At 44.5% G+C, this 24,903-nt stretch overlaps 1 protein-coding gene across 1 annotated transcript in view; it reads left to right on the plus strand.

The window, feature by feature from the left end:
* LOC124798541 (retinol-binding protein pinta-like) overlaps positions 1-24,903 on the plus strand; it is a 128,073-nt gene that overhangs the window by 13,719 nt on the left and 89,451 nt on the right. Inside the window, exon 2 of the mRNA XM_047261991.1 lies at positions 2,214-2,374. Within this exon, the coding sequence (XP_047117947.1) occupies positions 2,224-2,374 (151 nt within the window). The 5' untranslated portion in view covers positions 2,214-2,223. The remainder of the gene's footprint in view (positions 1-2,213; positions 2,375-24,903) is intronic.

The following is a 24,903-nucleotide window of genomic DNA, read 5'->3' on the forward strand; positions in this document are numbered from 1 at the left end:
TACTACTAGGTACTAGCTACAAACTCTGACAACAAGCAGCTGGTATGCACAACACCTTTACAGTCTTTTGATACTTGAGCAAATATTAACTGTTGTTATGCCAACTCCGACTCCACCTCTTTAAACTCATTTTGGCTCATTAAACGCTCGAAAAATAATACTTTGATTCACATTTTTCATAGTGACGAATAATGTTATGAGCTGTGGTACCCTAATAACATTACTATTTCTTAAGTTGTTTATTTGTTTTTTACATCACAAGGAAATACTCCATTTTCCACTTTTCTTGAACTATTCGACATTCGCCAGCAATTTACCGTTCCTTTGTTACTAACACTTTGTTTTGACAGCGACATGACGAATACAAAGGACTGAAATAAAATTAGTTATTGTTAATTTAATAAAATTAACAGCAATTTACAGCGCACTACAGAACTGCACATTCAGAACTTTGAGAACGAGACAGTTCATGTTAGGCGCATCGTACAAATCAAATCAAACCATCCATTTTTTTTTTTTTTGCAGTTGTTTTCACTGTTGGCAACGGTACCAAACAATGGTTCTCAAAGAAAGCATATTATTTACTGGGCTATGTGTACGATAGCGAGGAGGACAGAAAAAGACATATTTGTCCATTCATCAGTCAGTGAAAACTGAAAGTTTTGCCTAAGATCTATTCGTATACAAAATAAAAAGCTGGCCAGGTCCGATTGAGACTAAGGGTTCCTTGCAAACTTCATTATGTATATAGACAGTTCATTCACACTGGGAACTGAGAATCTCGACCATTTTTGCCTCTTATCGACATTAAAACTGACATGATATCGCTTCATGGATTCCAAGATTTTCGAGAATGTTTTAATGTCACTACCACAAATATGACATAAAGTCTTGCAAGAGGCAAGCGACCATTATTAAAATAACCGGTAGTTCTGCAGGCTGACTGGTTAGCAACGGTAAAAGTCGAATAAAGTAGTCCGCTAATATTTGTTTCACATACAGCTTAAAACGCCATATCTAATTACAGCTATCGCTCCTGCATATCTGATGATGGATAAATTCCGGAATGTGTTGTATAAGCAATAACTTCACTCCTTGCCTGATATTTGACTTTTAGCGTAGCGACAAAATGCTTTTTTATTTCAAATTTGGCGTCGATGAAAACGACAAAAGAAAATTTCTTTTCGTATTTGCAGTTACGAATTAAAGACTATCCAATTTTTTCCTTTACTTGTACTGTGAAAACTTGCTTCTTGCCAAATTTCATGATTTAAGGCGAGAGGTAAGTTTTGATGAGTGAGTTTGCGAGTGTCAAAATATGTGGCATAAATAGCCGTATCTTTTGGTGGCACTAACTTAGAAGGTTACATTTATTGCACAACCTAAGGCCTACAGACATTTGTATGTGACTTAAACTTGATTTGTCTACTCGCACCTGAGAAACAAGGTTTTTGACAGTCGAACAAACAGAGAAACAAAGTGATCCTACATTATGTAAATTGGTGGTGGTGGTGGGAGAAATAAGGGGAAAGGGGAGGGGCCATTGATGTCAGCTGCATCAGGACTTTATGCAGGATCAGCAGCGACGACTGAAAATGTGTGCCAGACTGGGATTGTAACTCGGGATCTCCTGCTTAGTCACTGCACCACCTGCACACAGTGTTTATCGCAATTGCACGGACTTCCTCGGCACGCCTCTCGGCCCATCTCATTCCCACCTAACGCCACCTGTGTGCAGTCCCAGCCCATATCCTCCATGCCTGCTACTTTGAGATTCCCACAGGAGATCGGACGTAATTGTGCTTCCCCACTGAAAGTGGTAGAGTCATTGCGTATCGAGGTAATATCACCAGTTAATTCTTTTCTCATTCGAATATAACAGGTTTTAGTGTTCTGTACCTCAATCGGTAAAATGGGAACCCAATAGGGTCAACTGTATGAATACGTGGTGTCCGTTTATTGGACATGTCCGAAAGAACAGACACTCCGTGTTCATATAGTTGATCCTATAGGGGTTCTGTTTTTACCGACTGAGGTAAAGGACCATAAAACGTGTTTATTTTCGAATGGAAAAATAATTAAATGATCATTTTGTGCCGAAGCAGCAAATGTATATGTCACAAGCGGCGAAATTTGCACCCACTATCTGAAGTTTTGAGAACTTTGAGTGTCGGTGCGACTCTCTGGCAACGCGCCCTTTCTTCTGCTTACAGAAAACCAGTAATGAGCGATCGCTACAGCCTCATCCCTGCGACGCGGGAGCAAATGGAGACCATCAGGAAAAAACTGGGGACAGACGAAGACGACATCAAGAGGACCATAGCGTCTGTACGAGACTGGCTCAGGATGCAGCCGCATCTGCCCGACGAGATGGGTCAGTCAGCTTTGTGACTATTCTACTGTACTTTTCTAAGATCCCCAAAGTAAAATTATGAGTTTAGATTTGATTGCTTAAACTATTATACCGCTCTTCAATTTTGAACAAATCGTCTCCAAACATTGCTGTTACAATATTGTGGTGCCTGTGCTTATATGAACTGGATCTGTCGTACAAGACTGCTACAGCAAGTTTTACTAAGTATAGCATAGAGCAATGACAGGTTGTAGAGGCACGGATTTTTCGGCCAAATACCAGATGAGTTGTTAGTGGGACACTGAGGGACCCAGTTGGGAACATTCTGGGGCAGATATTCAGTTCTAGAATTTACCTTTCAAACAAGAAAATCCTCTGGGGAACCTTGTGACAGACTCGAATGCTCCACTCGCACGCGGAGTTTCGATAAACCGAGCATAGCTCAATGTCGGGATGCTTTCCAGCACTAACACTGCATACGTGCTGATCCTAAGCGTTAGCGGTTTCTCCATGATATCAAGCAGTTGTAAATTTAGAAGCGAAGTGCTCTTTCAGAAGACAGTAATAAGCATAGAAGAGTAAATAAGAGGTGAAACTGCAGCTCATGCAGTAAATGTCGTCTCTGAGGCAGAAGCCACTGTAAATACGACTGCAGTGCAAAATGACTGTAAGAACAAATATCGTTTTTTGAAACTGGTGTCGACGGCGGGAAAATAAACGAACGGATGTTGAGATCATATACCTCTGATGTTTTTGTTAAACTTGTTAAGATGCTCCAGAAATTCAACTATTACTTCCTTTTTCTTTATTGGTTTCATCTGCCTGTCCCATATGGGGAGGTGGCAGGGGATAGGGGGCTGTCAGTGATACTGTCAATCGGCTCTTCAGCCAAATGGATATGTAGTACTCACAAAGACGAAAATGAAATAAATTTAAGACGACACAGTTTGAAACGCCCTGCCAAACCCGCAGGACGCGACAGGCAGTTGGAATTGTGGAAAGGGGCCAAAATGAGCGACTGTCAGTTACACCCAAAACACATATAACTTTATTTCTTGGATCAAACGTTACAGTACAAATTCTTGAACTTGGTTATCGGCTGAATACGCCTCCGTATCTTCTGCCTTAAGGGCACAACCACTTTAATTTAAAAGGAACGGCTAAAAGCCATTAACTCAACATTCAGACGCCAAAAAGAATATTTAGAATTCAAAAGACCACACGTTAAATCACTTCTATAATTTGACTGAAGGCCCAAAGCTCCAAGACTTAAAAAGGAACAACCTTAATTTAAAGGCGGCTGAAGGCCGATGATTTAAGATTCAAGTTTAAAATTAAATAAAAACAACACAAGGCAGAAGGCCTATCTTCAATTAGGCTGAAGGCTCCAAACAGTCTGATGCTCGAAAGACAAGGGTCCTTAATTTAAAATCGGCTGAAAGCCCCAAGACTTAAAATTCAAGGTAACATAAATTTAGACAACAAAGCCTTACCTTAAATTAGGCTGAAGGCCCCTATCAATCTAACACTTGACAACCAAGGAACTTTAATTTTTAAGTGGCTGAAGGCCCATGACTTAAAATGCAACTAAAATAATTTTTATTAGGCAGAAGGCTCACAACTTTATCTTTAAACAATATATTAATCAGGCTTAAGGCCTTAACAATCTAACACTTGACAAGCAAGAAACATTTAATTTTAAAACGGCTGAAGAACCATGACTCAAAACACAACTAAAATAATTTTTAGTAGGTAGAAGGCCCAAGGCTTTATCTTTAAACAATATTTTAATCAGGCTGAAGGCCCAAACAATCTAACACTTGAAAAGCAAGGAACATTAATTTTTAAGTGGCTGAAGGCCCATGACTTAAAACACCACTAAAAACCATCGGCTATGAGCCATACAAATACACACAACAGACAATAAGAAAAGGAAGAGCAGCTAACGGCGCTCAGAAGTTTCGGGGGTCGACCAGCGCTTGAAATACTAACATTCACTTAGGTGAGACAAAGAGCCGGCCCAACCATTCTCGATCCGACGACAACCCAACCAACAGGCAGTCAACGGACCCACTGACAAGGTAACTTGCGATCCACTCGACCAGCGCACAACTGGGAGTTCAATGCAAAAGTAAAAGGCAAGGACGCCCACAACCAAACATACATTAAGCTGTTGAACTACACACCATGCTGGACAGCGACAACACGGTGAGGAAAGGACACTGCCTAAATTTACGTCAACGGCCAGGTCAGGTAACGGGAACGTTAATGGGCACAAGGCAGAAAATTCCGCTGGTGCGCTATGCACTATGGTTCTGAGCACTATGGGACTTAACGTCTGAGGTCATCAGTCCCCTAGATCTTAGAACTAATTAAACCTAACCAACATAAGGATGTCACACACATTCATGCCCGAGGCAGGATTCGAACCTGCGACCGTAGCAGTCGCGTGGTTCCGGACTGAAGCGCCTAGAACCGCTCGGCCACCGCGGCCGGCCCGCTGGTGCACTTCGATTGCAAATAACCAAATACAGTTACACTGACAACTGGAACACGCACATTGTTGCTCATGGGAATGTCCCAACAGCCAACAACGAGAACGAAACGGCACAATCTGAACAGTCTTGACTTGCTGGTAAATTAAATCCAAATTCAACTTTACTGTCCAGGGTCGGTGAGCCACGGGCCTCCGAACAATGGGAAGAGCGCCACACACTCTGACACTGCATTGAGACCGCCAGCGGGCCCGGCCAAACCACGCCCCGCGGAGATTTCCTCGCTGCTCCACACCAACCGACCGAATGCCACACATCAGCACGGAGACAGCGCTAAAATAACTGAGCAGTGACATCACAAGCTACATACAGTTTCACAAACACTTGCACGAAGGACTGGACAATACTAACGGCAGCGAGTGTGCAATAACAAGGACATATCACGAGTCGGCACACGCAGGCAACCCATAAGCGATCGCCGGCCAACATACACGTCGTCCGACAAGACGACCGACCGACGACCAACCAAGGTGTTTCGCACTCAAGTGAGATGCATCGGCAACCGTCGCGCGAGTCATGGCTGTCCGGACCTCACTGCAGCCGCGCCCCGACTGAACTTGAGCCGCGTCCTAAGTCAAACTCTGCCAGGTCCGAACTGCACTGCTAGCCCCTCCCAACTCACTGGCAGATCCGAACTAACTACCGAACACAGGACAACCGAGAAGTAATAGCAGTCAGCAAAGATAATACGCCACGGCTTATATCGATAAGCGCCGCTGCTGCCGCTCAGGGGCAGGCAAGGCGGCAACTCAGTGACGCCAGTAATTGACATTAACATAACGAGGTGGTAGTACGGTAAAAACAGGATGACAAATGATATATGGCTCGAACACGAGCCACGCACGGCTCACAGTTAAAAGTGATTTTAAAATTTGTTAAGAATGAAAGATAAAACAAAAGAATGGCAATGCATTTAGTGGTGTCCACCGCCATTAGACCTCCGCTCCATTACGCGCTGTCGAGAACCGCATCGTTGGCCGCCACTCCCCGATGCGCGGTCCGCAGGCCGCCTTCGCGCGCGCGCTCTTCAAGCCACAGCAGGTTGCCGACCAGAACACACAGCGACTGGCCGACGAGAATGTACAGCGACCCCAGCCGCCGACTCTATTAGCTACGGAGCCTTATTTAACGCCACCACCGACGTCTACAAGGCAGTTCTCATCGTGCTACGTTCTGTCCACAACTCGGAATAGCAACGCTGCGGTGGCTGTTTCGTCTCTCGGAATGGTGTACCTGCTGCTCATGTTGACTTGGCTGCTCTCTGGACTTAGAACCTGGTTGCCAGTGATATTAGGCAGTTGTAAGCTATAGTACTAAGGGGAGAAGACTAATTAAGAGCTGAATCAGCAGCTCCTGTAGCAAATTTGGTCCCTGAGGCAGAAGCCACTGTAAATACGAGTATACTGCAGAATGACTGTGAGAACGAATGTTGAATGGTTTTTTGAAACTGGAGTGGACAGTAGGAAAATAAATGAACAGAGCTTTAGATCTGATATTTCTGTTTTCGTTAAACCTGTTAAGATGTTCCAGTTACGCAACTAATGCTTTTTTATTTATTGGTACTTCATCTCCCAGACCCATATGGGCAGGTAGTGGGCTGTCAGTGGTACTGTCAATCGGCTGCTCAGCCAAATGGATAAGTAGTACTCACACAGGCGAAAATGCAATAATTTTAAAGATGATAGATTTACAACTGATTTTAAAATTTGTTAAGATAAAGGTTTTGTATAAAATAAACTTTACTTTCATCGTCATTAATTTTAAATAGGAATACTAAAAGGTGAAACAGAGCCATAAGAATGCATTTGAAAGGTGATATAGAAAACTATGACTTTATGATTAAGCATTACACTCTCATTGAAAGTGAAGGGGAAATGGAAAAGCTCGGAAGTGGAAGGGAACAGAGACTTGATTAGGTAGGGTGGAACTGTAGTTGGTAGGATGGGTAAATGTCGGGACGGATTTCATTGCCTGTGGGACGGAGACGGTTGAGATTTCGTTGGGAGGGAATTTGGAGAGAGTGCAGATATGGAGTTGATGGAACGTGTCGGTGCAGGTGCGGCAGGCACGGGAGGTATCAGAATTATTGGAGTCGAGTTTGCGGATGGTGTAGATTGCTGGAAAGTATTAAGTATAAGAAGGGGTGGTAATCCGACGTGGTATAGGATCCATATGTTGGTAGGTAAACGTATGTGATAGCTACGGCAAAGTCGATGATCCATTGCACTCAGTGCGGCAGGAAACAGAAATATGGAAGGTTAAAAAACAAGAGTGAAATGGTGTAGTGGGTTTCCTTAGAATGGAAGGACTACAGGGAACGGAAAATTTATCAGTGAATTGCACAAGTGCATGGAGAGCAATGCATGTCCGTCGCAATTACGACTCTCAGTCTGGTCTTCGGGACAGTGGCTGCCCCCTTAACTCGCCCATGTCGCACAACGAGGGCTTTCACTTGCTGGACAGTGACACCGGTAAGGGGTGTGGTGTTCCAGATCGTGCGTCATCAACCAACGACATCCGTTCGCTTGCGCCACGCCTTGACTCTTGCCACGTACGTGCAGTGCTCTTCGTATATTTATGCCATTCGTTGATGAATTTTGCTTCCCCGCACTCCATCCACGGTAATTAAATCCGCTCCTCCATTCTGCCCTTCTTCTTCTATTTCTCTGTTTTCAGCACACCTGAGTGCAGTGGACGAGTCCGACCTGTAGTCACGTGGGTGTGCACCCATATCCCTCTAGCGGCGAGTTTCGGTCCTCTTAGCTGGCAGACAGTGGCGCTACTATCTCTACTGCGATTTTCGTTAGACAGCGTCTGGTTTGTTTCTTTTTTCATGCTCCTTGTAGACAGAGGGAACTGTCATGCAATATCTGCATAGCAGGTGACGGATTGGCTCAAGATTATATAGATGTAGGGGAAATTCGATGCGTGTAGCCCCTGTGTGCGGCCAGTTCGTAGATTTAGCAGTTTACTCTACAAAAGTCATCGGGTAGCGATATGTACGTACACAGATGAGAGTAGTGCCTCGCACACAAGGTGTAAGAGACAGTCCATCGGTGGAGCGTCATTTGCGTTCAGGCCATTGATGTGAAAAGGAATCCGACGTGATTATGGCCGCCGGCCGGAGTGGCCGTGCGGTTCTAGGAGATACAGTCTGGAGCCGAGCGACCGCTATGGTCGCAGGTTCGAATCCTGCCTCGGGCATGGATGTGAGTGATGTCCTTAGTTTAGTTAGGTTTAATTAGTTCTAAGTTCTAGGCGACTGATGACCTCAGAAGTTAAGTCGCATAGTGCTCAGAGCAATTTGAACCAATCTGATTATGGCCGCACAACAGGAGTAAACAGACTTCGAACTCGGATTGGTAAATGGAGCCAGGCGCATGGGACATTCTGTTTCGGAAATCGTTAGCTAATTCATTATTCCAGGATCCACAGTCTGAAGAGTGTGCCGAGCATACCAAATTTCAGGAATTATGAAGGCCAATGCAGTGGCCGCCAGTCTTCACTTTACGACCAAGAGCAGCGGCGTTCGTGTAAATTTGTCAATGCTAACAAAGAAGCATTTCTGCGTGAAATAACTGTAAAAATGATGTGGAACTTATGACGCCGTATCCTTTAGGACAGTGCTGCGAAATTGGTCATTAATGTGCTATGGCAGCAGAGGACTGACGCATGTGCATTTGCTAACGGCACGACATCGCCAACAGCACCTCTCTTGGGCTCGTGACCATATTAGTTGGACCTTAGACGACTGGAAAACCGTAGCCTGCTCAGATGAGCCCCGATTAGAGTTGGTAAGAGCTGCAAGCAGCCATGGTCTAGGGGTGGCCAGCACTGTAGCTCAACGCGTTCGATCAGAGGATCAGCTACCCTCCGTAATAAAAAAATTGAGTGAATGGATAAAAGATGAAATTGCACAAGCAACATGGGACGTCCACCCCGAGCAAATACAACGACCAATAACGAACAAAATGACATGAACAAAAAAGAAAAAGGAGGCTAGCGTCTTCATTACTAATCGAAACATCTGCATCACTCCAACGCTTAAATTTTGAATAAAAATCTCAACACTGGCGGTCAAAGACCTCTGGGATAGAAATCGCCCTCATACTGCCAAAGGCCTTTACAAAAAGGGTGGAGCAAAGGACAGAGGTTCAGGACAGTCTATTGCCCTTGGGGTGATGCAGCAGAGAGTAGGTTGCTGTGACTAGTTCAATCTATGGTTATTCTCATCAGAATCTATATAAAACCCAACCGACAACAATAGTTCAACCATACATGCCGTCGTCGCAAGCTTAAGATGAAGAAAAGCAGAAAGTATATGAGGACATTGAACTGGTAATTCAGTATGTAACTGGAGATAAAAATCTAATAGAGATGGAGGATTGCAGTACTGGTGTAGGAGCAAATGTAGAAGAAACAGTTACGTCAATATATGCCATTGGTAGTAGGAATGAAAGAGGAGAGAGGCTAATTGAGTTCTGCAATAAATTTCAGCTAGTAACAGCGAATACTCTACTCAAGAATCACAATAGGAGGAGGTATACTTGGAAAATGCCGCAAGATAAAGGAAGATTTCAGTTAGATTACATCATGGTTAGGCAGAGATTCCGAAATCAGATATCCGATTTTAAGGCGTACCCAGTAGCAGATACAGCACCAGATCACAATTTAGCAGTGATGAAGAGTAGGGTGAAGTTTAAGAGAGTAGTCAGGAAGGATAAGTGCACGAAGAAGCGGTATTTGAAAGTACTAAACAATGAGAAGGTACACTTGACGTTCTCTGAGGTTATAGATACTGCGATAAGTAATAGCTCAGTAGGCAGTTCAGTATAAGAGGAATGAACATCTCTGAAAAGAGCAATCACGGAAATTACACAGGAAAACGTCGGTAAAGAAGGTAACTGCGACGAAAGCCTGGGTAACGCAAGAAACTCTTCAGTTGATCCACGAAAGAAGGAATTACAAAAACGTTCAGGAAAATGTAGAAATATAGTTTACTTAGGAATGGAAGAAACAGGAAGTGCAGGGAAGCCAAGACGAAATGGCTGCAGGGTAAATACGAAGAAATCGAAAATGAAATTACTGTCGTGAGGACAGAAGCAGCAAACTCACAACAACCTTTGGTGGAATTAAAGGCCAGCATAGTAACATTAAGAGTGCAATACAGAGGAGAGAGCAGATGGGAGGAAGGAGTACATCGAAGGCCTCTATGAGGGGGGAAGACTTGTCTGAAGACGCAATAGGATAAGAAACAGGAGTCGATGTATAAAAGATAGGAGCTCCAGTATTAGAATGTAAAAGAGCTCTGGAAGACTTACGAACGAATTTTTCTAAAATTGTTAAGGGAAATGGCAACAGAACGACTATTCACATTGGCGTGTAGAATGTTTTAGTATGGCGATATACCATCTGACTTTCAGAAAAACGTCATTCACACAATTTCGAACACTGCAATAGCCGACAAGTGGGAGAATTATCGCACAATCAGCTTAACAGCTCATGCATATAGATACAGATCACAATAGTATACAGAAGAATGGAAAAGAAAGCTGGGGATGTGTTAGGTGAGAGATGTATTGGATAACGATCAGTTTGGCTTTGGAAAATGTAAAGGCGTCGCAGAGGCATTTCTGATGTTGTAGCTAATAATGGAAGCAAAACTAAAGAAAAATCAAGAGACATTCATAAGATTTGTCGACCTGAAAAATCGTTCGACATTGTAAAATGGGACAAGATATTGGAAATTCTCAGGAATATGGTCGTAAACTATATGGAAAGACGGGTAATATGCAGTAGTATAAGTACCAAGAGGGAATAAGAAGAGTGGGAAACGAAGAACGAAGTACTCGGAATAAAAAGAATGTAAGACAGGGGTGTAGTCTTTCACCTCCATTGTTCAATCTATTCACCGAAAAAGCAATTACGGAAAAGTTCAAGGGTGGCAAGGGTGGGACTAAATTCAGAGGGTAAGGGATTTCAATGATAAGATTCGCTGATGACATTGTTATCCTCAGTGGAAACGAAGAATAATTACAGGATCTGCTGTATCGAATGAACCGTTTAATGAATACACAATATGGAGAGTAAATCGAAGAAAGATTAAAGTAATGCGAAGTAGCAGAAATATGAAGAGTGAGAAACTTAACCCAATACTGGTGATCACGAAGTAGATGAAGTTAAGGAAGTCTGTTACTTAGGCAGTAAAACAACCAATGACGGACGGAGTAAAGATGACATAAAACGCAGGCTACTACTGGCAGAAATGGCATTCCTAACCAAGAGAAATCTACTAGTATGAAATACACGTGTTAAATTGAGTAAGAAATTTTTGAGAATGTACGTTTGAGCATATCATCGTATTTTAGTCAAATACGTATTGTGGGAAACCCAGAAAAGACGAGAATCGAAGAATTTGAATACGGTGTTGCAGAAGATTGTTGAAAATTAGGAGGGCTGATTAGGTAAGGAATGAGGAGGTTCTTCAGAGTATCGGCAGGAAAAGAAACATATACAAAACTCTAACAAGAAGATGGTAAGACATCTGTTAAGACATCAGCTAATGACTTCCGTGGTATTGGACGGAGCTGTAGTAGGTAAAACCCGTTGAAAACAGAGACTGGAATAAACCCAGTGAACGATTCAGGACGTAGATTGTAATCATTAGTCATTGACAGTGAAGGGGAACTCGTGGCAGCCCACGTCAAACTATCCAGTGGACTGATGATTCGATGGTGGTGCAGACCCCACGAAGCCACGCATCCAAGTTGTCAACATAGCACTGTGCAAGCTTTTGCTGGGCACGACAGTGGTTTGGGCTGCGTTTGCATGGAATGTGATTTGGTCCTCTGGTCCATCTGAACCGATCATTCACTGGAAATTGTTATTATCTGATACTTGGAGACCATTTGCAGCCATTCGTGGACTTCATGACCGCAAACAAGGACGGAATTGTTACGGATTACAAAGCGCTATGTCAGCGGCCACAATTGTTCGCGATTTGTTTGAAGGACATTCTGAACACTTCGAGCGAATGATTTCCACACCCACTGAATATTTATGGGGCCTGGACAAAATCCTGCAACGCTGTTTATCTTTTTCAAACATAAAATGGTACAAATTAGTTTACTACGTATTCAGTAATAGTTTCACATACAAAAAGTCAGCAGCATTAAGCCATGCTTGCCACAACGAAACCGTCGACACTACAACATTTCCACTCCGTCTCTTCTGCCTTCCATCATTTGAACAGTCGAGCAAATCACGCTTTTTAATTACTGACCAGAATAATACACAGAAGAATAGTATCAGTTTCGTTTCAGAAAGGGAAGAGATACCAGTAAGACAAATCTCCCATTGTGCTGAAAGATAGATTCAAGGAGACAGGGAAACTTCCAAGAATTTGTGGATGTAGAGAAATTCTTAGATAACGTAAGACGAAATAAGGTGTTCTCAATCCTTAAAAGATTGGGACAAACATACACAGACAGACGAATGTTCTGTACAAACTACAAGTGTGAGGCATAATATTGGAAATGTGTAAGACGATGTTGCAGCTTATCATCCTGTTCAACTTGTAGGTCGAAGGAACAATAAAACAAGTGAAAGAAAATTTCGGAAAATAAATACTCGGTGGTTATAATTAAATAGGGCTGCTTACTGAGGTCCAGTGTGAACTGTAATTATTGTATGGAAGCGTAAAGTAGCAGAGAGTCTAGACTAGTATTAGACTTGGTACGTTAACTCGGGACCAATTGACGCTGGAAAAAATTAGTTACATTTTTGCCCACAAAGTGCAAATCTGGCGCTGTAAATACAAGAAAGACGTTCAGAAATGTTTCCTTATGTAATGGATTAGGATGGCATGTGAGTGGAGAAGCTCAAATATGGTTGAAAGGCACATGTTGATTCTATTATTAACAGCCACTTACACATTTGTTCAATATAAGCGCCGGAGACGTCGACGACATGGTGTACAGCGCCAGATTTGGCCTTGGTGGACGACGGTAGTTACATGCCACACTGGACTTTTGTGAGTAGCAGCACTTTAATGATAACCCGCTGGTGTAAGTTCAAGGGGGACAGCAGCGAGTGCTGCTAATGTTAGCAGGCAATGTACACCTGCTAGCCAGATGTAAGAAAGACTTAGTAGACCTGTTGCAAGGAATGGACAGAAGACGTAAAATGAAATATAGCCTGAGGATAAAACAGGACAAACATGAAGAAAATTAAAAGTACTAGGAATGACATAATGACTTGATTAGCAAAAAATATGAAAAGATACAGTATTAGATGTAGTGAAATAGTTTTTCTCTCAAGAAATCAAGATTACACAGTCTGGTCGATGCAAGGAAGACACCAGGGGCTGATTCGCAGAGACGAAGATCTCTTTCTTCAGTAAAGTACCTCTCTTCTCACTGATGTGTTGCGGCCCATCACGAATTGCCCTGTTGTCCCAACTACTGAATCACAAAGTAGCTCTTGCATCCAACGTTGAAATTAATTCACTGAATGTATTCCGACCTCTGTCTTCCCCACATCCTCTACAGGTGTCTCTAGTACCATAGAAATTACTGCCTGTTGTCTCAATACGTCTGCTATCATCCTGTCCTTCTTTCTTGTCAATGTTCTTCATATGTTCGCATTCTCGCCGAGTATACGAAGACCTCCTCACCCCTTATCTCGTCATTCCACCAAAGTTTCAACATCCTTCACTAGCATCCGGTTTTCCGACTGTTCACCACCATAAAATGCTGTGATCCAAATGTACGTTCTCAGCAATTTATTCCTCAGATTATGGCAGATGTTTGATACTAGCACAATTCTCCTGGCCAGGAATGTCTTCTTTGCTTGTGACAGTCTGATTTTTATGTCCTCATTGGTTCGTCTGTCATATGTTATTTTGCTTCGAAGGAAGAGGTTTCCTGGACTTGGTTTACTTCGTGATCCCTAATGCTGATGCTTCATTTACCACTAAATTCCAACTAAAATTATTTGATAGTTGACATTTCCAGTGTTGGAGCTGTTTTCTTCCAATCAGAGCGCTCAACGTCACGCCTGAACCGTTCGCCAAACTGCCGGAATAATTAGTTCACTCCCTCTTCCTTGTCTGATATTTCTGGATTCTGAATCCAGGGTCCTCCCATTTTATTTCGTATTTCATTACACATGATAATCACACCAAAAACAACATCGCACACACATACACACACACACACACACACACACACACACACACACACACACACAATGATGCCAACGAAATCCAGATGTCTCATATACAGACCTTAGCAAACACTAATGGATTCTTTCGCACAAGACGTGATCCAGCGTCATTTACACAGTTATTATAATCACAAAGATCGGGTTACATTAGATAAGCTTCGCACGACATGGCTTGAAGGCCAATTTTTGAAGGCTGTCAATTAACCGTTGCGCATGGGACGACACAGTCATAAATACAACAGCACTTCGTGGTGTAACGGCATAGCAAAGTGGTTAGAATTGTAGAAGATTTAAGGTCTAATCTCATCAAATATAGCGGAGTTTTTTATCTTTGTAAATCCTACTGAATGTCTTTAACTATAATTTTTATCCATTTAATTGTTTTAAATTTAATTTTTTTATTTCTAAGACTTCGCCGTGTCGTTTTCATCACCATACTGACTTTTCTATTTGCTCATATTTTTTATCGTTCTGTTTTTGTTTGGAATCTGCCTGTGTCGCTTATATTCTGCAATCAAGTGCCAACTGGGCCTGTTCATCTGTTGGTAACACGGCATGCAGTGTAGCCAATGTGAGGATAGTTTCAGGTAAACAATGACAGCGAGAAATTACAGTTTGCTTTTGCCGCTAAAACTGGAATGTTGCTGCGGAAGATGGCTATGCAGGCAAGCATATTATGAAATTTTTCTTTCCTGAGCTTGCTCGTAGTGGTTAGTCTTAAAAAGCAATGAACAAAGCGATCGTGATTTTAGTTTGTCCCACATATTGTTGATCACCATTTTCAACATTGGGCGTCGAGCTTAGGTTAGGACACGACTCGAACTGTCTTTACTTAACGTCTGAGAACAGTGGCGTTAGCATAGAGTTGGCAGTACTAACAGACAAGCAACACTGCATGAAATAACCGCAGAAGTCAATGAACAATGTTCGATGTAGGTATCCGTTAGGACAGTGCGGGTGGCGAAATTCGTCGTTAATGGGCTGTGGCAGTCGACGATCCATGCGAATGCCTTTGCTCGCTGCACGACATCGCCTACTGCACCTCTCCTGACTCATGATCATATCGGTTGGACCCTAGGCGTCCGGAAAACTGTGGCGTGGTCACATGAGTCCCGATTGGAATTAGTAAGATCCGATGATGTGATTCGCATGTGGTGCATTCCACACGAAGCCTTGGATCCAGGTTGGCAGAAAGGCACTGTGCAAGCTGGTGGTTAATGGTATGGCCTGTGTTTCCATGGGATGGACTCCCTCGTCTGGTACATCTCAATAGATCATTGACTATAAAGGGCTATGCCTGGTTATTAGGAGACCATTTGCAGCCATTCATGGTCCTCAAGTTTCCAAACAACAATAGAATTTGTATGGATGCCAATCCGCCATGTCACAGGGCCACACCTGTTCGCGATTGAACATTCTCGACAGTTCGAGTGAATGATTTGGCCATCCATGGAGCGCTTATGGGACATAATCGAGAGGTCAGTTCGTGCACAGAATCCTGCACCGGCAGCACTCTCGCAGATTTTGACGGCTGTGGAGACACCATGGCTTAATATTTCCAACGACTTGTTGAGTCCATGCCACGACGAGCTGCCGAGTGGCTGTACCCTGCTAGCCAAAAGGAGCTCCACCACGATATTAGAAAGTAACATAGAACTTTCGTCAGCTCAGCGTACATTTATCCAATATCTATGGCCAAATATTGATTAACAACGATTTGCAGTAGTTTCTTTATATAAGCTTTATAATATGTAATTGTAGTATGAAGATTGTGCGTTGCAGTAATTCACTGTTCACTTGCTCTGATCTGTCTTGAATTGTGGCCTAGTTCTCAATTCAGTGAAATATAACTACGATATCGTGTAGAAGGTCCAGTTTGGATTTTCTTGTTTGTAGTTGAGTCGTGACGTTGTCTTGTGTTACTGTTGATACTGTCTTGATACGACCCGCTTGTCAGCTTATATGGGCTTGTGATGGACGCATGTGCATATGGAATCTGTTTGTACAAGGGTTGGAACTTAAATAGTGGCAACTATTTATTCGCAACCGATACAAAAGAGTTACATGTTTGAACCTGTTACTCTTCTTCAAAGTAGTCATCAGCATTGTGTAGAACCCGTTGCCAGCGATGTGGAAGGCGTAGTATACCGTTAGCAGAGTCTCTTCTGTTGATGGTGAGAATGGAGCGGTCTACTGCCTGTCGACTGGGAAGTACTGTACCATCCACCATACATCCCGAACCTAAGTCCTTGTGACTTTGACTTGATTCCGAAGGTGAAGGAACCACTTCGTGGCATTCGCTTCAGAACTGTTCCAGAGATTCAACAGGCAGTAGACTGCTCCGTTCTTTTGTATCGGTCGTGAATAAATAGTTGCCACTACCTAAGTTCCGACACTCATATGATGTAAGGCGAAAGTATGAAACGGGTAGTAACAACACATTGCTCTTCTATGTACAGCTACGTTCCGTAGCTTCTGGAGGATACAGAAATAACTAAGGACGGAAGACTACAGAAGATGTTTTGGTTGGCAGGAGAGCCAACACTGTGTTACTGGAGGACGCCGAAAGGCACGCGTTTTAGCTCACGCAGGCTGGTGTGAGGTCTGGAACAGGACAAGGAAATTAGAATTTAGAAAAACGGACGTAGCTGGTGGAATACTTAACTTTAATCCGTTAATGAAGAATGTCGGTCTTGACGGTACATGATTAATAATATCAATAGTAACTGATAATGGCGCCTTGCTAGGTCGTAGCAAATGACGTAGCTGAAGGATATGTTAAACTATCGTCTCAGCAAATGAGAGCGTATTTTTCCAGTGAACCATCGCTAGCAAAGTCGGTTGTACAACTGGGCGAGTGCTAGGAAGTCTCTCTAGACCACCGTTGCTTTTAATGTCACCAAAGGTTGTTTTGACTTTCCTGTATGCTGAGTCTGTCCTTCCGGCAATTATATCTTTTTCGATTACTAGCTGAAACTTGTTACAGAGCCCAATTAGTCTTTCTCCTCTTTCATTCCTTGTCCCAAGCCCATATTCTCCTTCAAACTTTTCTTCTACTCCTTCCCCTATAACAGCATTCCAGTCGCCCATGACTATTAGATTTTCGTCCCCCTTTACATACTGCATTGCCCTTTCAATATCCTCGTACACTTTCTCTATCTGTTCATCTTCAGCTTGCGACGTCGGCATGTATACCTGAACTATCGTTGTCGGTGTTGGTCTGCTGTCGATTCTGATTAGAACAACCGCTAGTAAAGTCGGTTGTACAACTGGGCGAGTGCTAGGAAATCTCTCTAGACCTGCCGTGTGGCGGCGCTCGGTCTGCAATCACTGATAGTGGCTACACGCGGGTCCGAGGTATACTAACGGACCGCGGCCGATTTAAAGGCTACCACCTAGCAAGTGTAGTGTCTGGCGGTGACACCACATTCCTCCCCCGCAAATCGGCGTACGGTTGTGGCATAAGGCTTCCGCCCACCGTGGGGAGGACCCCATGTTGACGTATGCGACGAGGTGGGGAGCCTAACAACAGGCGAGGCTGTGCCACCCGCACCCTGCTATTCGGACCGCGGGGAGCTAGGAAACGCCTGAAAACCTGCTCCAGGGTGCACGCCAACATGTGGTGTATGCGCCCGCAGAGAGACAGGAGGGGCCGAGGGGTCGACCTCCATCGGGTCGGGGCACCCGATGGGCGAAGACGACATATGGTCCGGAGTGGGCAAGAGTTCCATGTCGGAGGACATCCGGTCAAGGGAAGCGATCGGCAGCGCGTGACCCAGGGAGGCGCCCGGCGGTTGCAGCGAGAGAACAGGCGGCGGCGGCGGTGGCGGCGGCGCGTCGCCATGGGGCAAAATGGAAGGCAGCGTCGGTAACACTTGGGGCTGAGGCGAGCCAGTAGATGGGTCCCCAGGGCGCTGACCGGACGGCACCGTCGCTGAAAGCAGACGGCGAGCGGCAGATCCCATGAGACGACAGAGGCGCAGCTGGTTGAGATGCCGACGCACCTCACCAGAGGCCCCCGATACATAGCGCGGCCGAGGCAGCGAAGAGTGCGCCCTTCGAGCCAACGCCGTGAACCTCGGTAGTGACGATAGTAGACAACGTCGCCTGGAGCAAAAGCAGGTGTCTGCCGCTGCACAGGAACTTGATGCGGCGGATGTAGCAAAGACATCAAGGTTCGATGATGACGACCGTGGAGCAACTGAGCCGGCGAGCGACCATCTCGGCGCTGAGAGCGATACGAGGACAAAAAGAGCAATAACGCGTTCTCCCAAGAATGAGACTCTTTTAACTTCAACATCTGTGACTTGAAAGTCCTGAACAATCGTTCAGCGGCACCGTTGGACTGTGGCGAAAACGGCGCGGACGTCAGATGTTGAATACCATTGGCCTTGCAGAATGACTGAAATTCTGCGGACATGAATTGTGGGCCATTGTCGGAAACGCACCCGTGGTCTAGGGGTAACGTCTTTGATTCATAATCAGCATTGGCGGCCGAAGGCTTCCGGCATAAGAAGTCAGCCTCATTCTGCCAACAGCCTTGTCAAAGAGGGCGGAGGAGCGGATAGAGGTTCAGGGCACTCTCTTGTCCTAGGGGTTGGAAATTGCCCCTAAAGGCGGAAGAATCAGCAATGATCAACGACATGAGGATGCAGAAGGCAATGGAAACCACTGCATTAAAGACACGTAACGTGTATCCACAGGACATGTGGCCTGTAATTGAAGAAGTGTCATGATGATCTCTCAATTGGCAAAAGATTCCGGAATAGTTCCCCATTCGGATCTTTGGGAGGGGACTGCCAAGGGGTGGGTTACCATGACAAAAAGATTGAATAATCAACGAAAGGATAACGTTCTACGAGTCGGGGCATGGAATGTCAGAAGCTTGAACGTGGTAGGGAAACTAGAAAATATGAAAAGGGAAATGAAAAGGCTCAATCTAGATATAGAAGGGGTCAATGAAGTGAAGTGGAAGGAAGACAAGGATTTCTGGTTGGATGAGTATCGGGTAATATCAACAGCAGCAGAAAATGGAATAACAGATGTAGTTTTCGTTATGAATAGGAAGGTAGGGCAGAGGGTGTGTTACTGTGAACAGTTCAGTGACTGGGTTGTTCTAATCAGAATCGACAGCAGACCAACACCGACAACGATAGTTCAGGTATACATGCCGACGTCGCAAGCTGAAGATGAACAGATAGAGAAAGTGTACGAGGATATTGAAAGGGTAATGCAGTATGTAAAGGGGGACGAAAATCTAATAGTCATGGGCGACTGGAATGCTGTTGTAGGGGAAGGAGTAGAAGAAAAGCTTAATGGAGAATATGGGCTTGGGACAAGGAATGAAAGAGGAGAAAGACTAATTGAGTTCTGTAACAAGTTTCAGCTAGTAATCGAAAAAGATATAATTGCCGGAAGGACAGACTCAGCATACAGGAAAGTCAAAACAACCTTTGGTGACATTAAAAGCAACGGTGGTAACATTAAGAGTGCAACGGGAATTCCACTGTTAAATGCAGAGGAGAGAGCAGATAGGTGGAAAGAATACATTGAAAGCCTCTATGAGGCTGAAGATTTGTATGATGTGATAGAAGAAGAAACAGGAGTCGATTTAGAAGAGATAGGGGATCCAGTATTAGAATCGAAACTTAAAAGAGCTTTGGAGGACTTACGGTCAAATAAGGCAGAAGGGATAGATAACATTCCATCAGAATTTCTAATATCATTGGGGGAAGTGGCAACAAAACGACTTTTCACGTTGGTGTGTAGAATATATGAGCCTGGCGACATACCATCTGAATTTCGGAAAAGCATCATTCACACAATTCCGAAGACGGCAAGAGCTGACAAGTGCGAGAATTATCGCATAATCAGCTTAACAGCTCATGCATCGGAGCTGCTTACAAGAATAATATACAGAAGAATGGAAAAGAAAATTGAAAATGCGCTAGGTGACGATCAGTTTGCTTTAGGAAAAGTAAAGGGACGAAAGAGGCAATTCTGACGTTACGGCTAGTAATGGAAGCAAGGCTAAAGAAAAATCAAGACACTTTCATAGGATTTGTCGACCTGGAAAAAGCGTTCGACAATATAAAATGGTGCAAGCTGTTCGAGATTCTGAAAAAAGTAGGGGTAAGCTATAGGGAGAGACGGGTCATATACAATATGTACAACAACCAAGAGGGAATAATAAGAGTGGACGATCACGAACGAAGTGCTCGTATTAAGAGGGGTGTAAGACAAGGCTGTAGCCTTTCGCCCCTACTCTTCAATCTGTACATCGAGGAAGCAATGATGGAAATAAAAGATAGGTTCAGGAGTGGAATTAAAATACAAGGTGAAAGGATATCAATGATACGATTCGCTGATGACATTGCTATCCTGAGTGAAAGTGAAGAAGAATTAAATGATCTGCTGAACGGAATGAACAGTCTAATGAGTACACAGTATGGTTTGAGAGTAAATCGGAGAAAGACGAAGGTAATGAGAAGTAGTAGAAACGAGAAAAGCGAGAAACTTAACATCAGGATTGATGGTCACGAAATCAATGAAGTTAAGGAATTATGCTACCTAGGCAGTAAAATAACCAATGACGGACGGAGCAAGGAGGACATCAAAAGCAGACTCGCTATGGCAAAAAAAGGCATTTCTGGCCAAGAGAAGTCTACTAATATCAAATACCCGCCTTAATTTGAGGAAGAAATTTCTGAGGATGTACGTCTGGAGTACAGCGTTGTATGGTATTGAAACATGGATTGTGGGAAAACCGGAACAGAAGAGAATCGAAGTATTTGAGATGTGGTGCTATAGACGAATGTTGAAAATTAGGTGCACTGATAAGGTAAGGAATGAGGAGGTTCTACGCAGAATCGGAGAGGAAAGGAATATGTGGAAAACACTGATAAGGAGAAGGGACAGGATGATAGGACATCTGCTAAGACATGAGGGAATGGTACTAGAGGGAGCTGTAGAGGGCAAAAACTGTAGAGGAAGACAGAGTTTGGAATACGTGAAGCAAATAATTGAGGACGTAGGTTGCAAGTGCTACTCTGAGATGAAGAGGTTAGCACAGGAAAGGAATTCGTGCCGGGCCGCATCAAACCAGTCAGTAGACTGATGACCAAAAAAATAAAAAATCGGAAACAATAGTCTGTGGAAGACCTTCAATACAAAAGATAGCAGATAACGCTTGGATGGTGGCAGATGACGTCGTGGAAGACATCCGGACAACAAAAGGAAAATTACTGAATGAATCTACCACAACCAACCACCGAGCATTCCAGAATGGCCCAGCAAAATCGATGTGTAAGCGTTGCCAAGGGGAAGTGGCTTTTGGCCATGCAAAGAATTTCCGCGGTGGGGCTGATTGTTGTTCAGCACACACCAGGCAAGAAGAGCACATTTTCGTATTCGCGGCATAGATTCCGAACCAAGTACAGTGCTGGCGAGCAAGTTGTTTGGTTCTCACTATACCCCAATGTCCTTGGTGGAGAAGCTGTAAGACAGAGAACTGTAACGAACGTGGAACCACGACCCTCGACTGATTATCAGAACGCAACAGCAAAACACCAAGTCGAACAAAAAGTCTCTCCTGGTGAGCAAAAAATCGGCGAACCAACGGATCCCCGATCCGTGACTTTGACAAGGGCCATTGCGTAGCAACAAAACGCAGAACGGTATCAAGGACAGGGTCGGCAGCTGTGGCAGTAGCTACACGACGAAAATCAATCGGAAAGGATTCGACCACGTCATCGGTTGCCGAATCAATGAACATGCAAGCAAGGTCGGAGGAATCGAATGCTCTATCCTCAGCAACAGGCGAACGGGACAACGCATCTGCGTTTCCGTGCTTAGCAGTGGACCGATACAAGATATCGTAGCGGTACTGCGAGAGGAAAATAGACCAGCGAATGAATTTCTGCGCTGTACGTGGAGGTAGAGGCTTGTTCCGAAGAAAAAGCGATGTCAAAGGTTTGTGGTCTGTGATGATGGTAAAGTGACGACCATACAAGAAATCATGAAACTTTGTAACACCAAATACGAGAGCCAATGCTTCTTTCTCGATCTGTGAATAATTTCTTTGCGCAGACGAGAGAAATTTGGACGCAAAGGCAATAGGGCGATCGTTCGATCCATCTTTGTGCGCAAGCACAGCACCGATCCCAAAATCCGATGCATCCACCATCAACAAAAGGGGCTTCTGGGGATCGAATGGCGTAAGGCAAGTATTGGAAAGCAACGCCGATTTCAACTGGCGAAAGGCGCGTTCGCATTCCGTCGTCCAGACGAACGGAACACCTTTACGGCGTAAGCGATGAAGCGGAGCTGAAATGGAAGAGGCGTGTGGGATATAACGGTGATAACAATTAACTTTTCCCAGCACACTCTGTAGCTGATTCAAATTCTGCGGCGAAGGCAAGTCCTGTATGGCACAGAGGTGCTCGGGACTAGGATGTATGCCTTGTTCATTGAGTACATGTCCCAGGTAGGGCAAGTCACGAGCCAAAAATACACATTTGTCCTTCCGCAAGCGAAGACCTTTTTGTCGCAAGACCTGAAATAATGTTCCGAGATTGGCTAAATGTTCTTCTTCCGTCTTTCCGGAGATCACAATATCGTCCAGATAGTTTGCTGCAGTAGGGACCGACGCACAAACTGTTTATAGATATTGCTGAAACAATGCAGGGGCGGATGCACACCCGAATGGCAGTCGTTTGAATCGATACAAACCAAGATGCGTGTTAACCACTTTTGTGGCGGTGTTCGTAGCGACAAACACTTGGCTGTAGAAATGGCTTACGAAGTCACCGCCACGCTTTTAATAGCGGGCCGACCGGTCCGCTGGAACAGTGAACAGAAAGATGAAAGCCCAAACACTCATATTAAATAAAAGTCGGTACTTATCTTTTATTAATGAAGATACAGTAACACAGTAGTGAACTCGGTGTCTACAGAAATCTGTCTAGTTCGAGTCGGAGCGGCTAGGTCAGCGTCGGCTGACGACAAACAACAACTCTGCTGCGATGAACACACAACTGACTAGCAAGTACACAATTCGGTGGCGAGTATACAACTGAGCGGCGAATACAGAACTGTCCTAGCGCTCGCGACTCCAGCGCTTAAGAAGCCAGAAGCCAGCGGTGGCGCGCGCAGACTTGCGGCGATTTCCTGTATCGCTGGCGCTGCTTATACGGACGGCGTCCGTACTTTGATGCTGCCAACCTTTTGGCAGCGGGCTCGGTTGGCATTACTGGCTAGGATACAACAACCACCAAACCGCGCTGGGAGTCTTCGTCCACCGATATTTGTAAGTACGCATCTGCTAGGTCCAACTTCGAAACATATTTACCGGGGCACAGTTTGCCAAAAAGATCTTCTGGGCGGGGTAAAGGAAAAGTCGAAATCACTAGTTGTGGATTCATTGTTACCTTGAAGTCCACACAAAGTCTCAATTTTCCGGAAGGTTTTGGCAAAATGACTAAGGGTGATGCCCAGAGAGAGCACTGCACACGTTCAATTACACCTTGTGATTCCAAATCGTGTAATGTTTTTGCGACCTCATCACGCAATGCGTGGGGAACATTGCGCTCTCTGAAAAATTTCGGTTGCGCGTTTACTTTCAGTTCCAAATGTGCTTTATAGTTCTTAGCGCAACCAAGGCCCGGTGCAAAAATGTCTGCAAATTCTTCAAATACACGAGAAACACTGTCTGAAGGCACAGTCTGATTCACTGATAGGACCTGATTTACTACAGACAAGTTAAACAACTGAAATAAATCGAAACCAAACAAGTTGACTGCAGAAGAAGAACGAAGGACGTTAAATGACACAAGTTTTGCTTGTCCTTTGTATGTTGCAAGAAGGCTGCACTGTCCTAACACAGGATATCTTGACCGGAATAACTAGTTAACTTAACATTTGCAGCACGCAACGGAGGTGTGCCCAGCTGTTTGTACGTGTCTTGATAGATCAGTGAAACTGCAGCTCCGGTATCGAACTGGAATGGTATCACTTTGCCATTAATGTCCAAGTCCACAAAAAGTTTATTGTCCTGCTGACGACAAGAACGACTGTCTCATGCAATGGGAACTGACACTGGTACAAAATCACTTGCGACTTGACGGGATTACCGGCGATGTCGACGCACACTATTTGTGGAACGAACACAGTCACTGGTAGAGGGAGTGGCACTGAGCGGAGTGGAATGAACTACATGAATTGCCATGGGCGAAGTTTCACGAGCCTGAGTATCCTTGGTTCGAATTCCGCGCGAAGCAAAGGGCCTGGAATGGTTGTGAGTTTCCGATCAGAGCTTTTTCTGGCAAACACTCTCAACATGTCCTTTTCTATTACAGAAAAAGCAAATAGCTTGGCGTGATGGGCAATTCTCACGCGAATATATAGTAGCACACCGCGGGCATGATTTTAGCACTGCGTTTGCTTGCCGGCGCGGCACATGTGGCGGAGAGCCTGGCGGCAGCGGCGTGGCCGGTCACGAAGGCTGTGTACTGCTCCGTGCAGCTCACCCGGTGGGCCGGTTAACCTGACACGCGGTTGGCGAAGTTTCAAATGATTCCTGAGCAAAGTCAACAGTGTCCTGCCGATCCTATATGTTCATCACTTGTTGAAGGGAGGGATTGACTAGTTTCAAAATCTGTTCCCTTATACGAACATCGGAAACGTTCTGTGCAATTGCATCACGTACCATAGTATCTGAATAAGGGAGTCCACATTGACACTCAAAAGCAGAATCCATAGTAAGGCCTTGCA

Source organism: Schistocerca piceifrons, chromosome 5 (genome assembly GCF_021461385.2).
Source record: "Schistocerca piceifrons isolate TAMUIC-IGC-003096 chromosome 5, iqSchPice1.1, whole genome shotgun sequence".
NCBI classification, from domain to species: Eukaryota; Metazoa; Arthropoda; class Insecta; order Orthoptera; family Acrididae; genus Schistocerca; species Schistocerca piceifrons.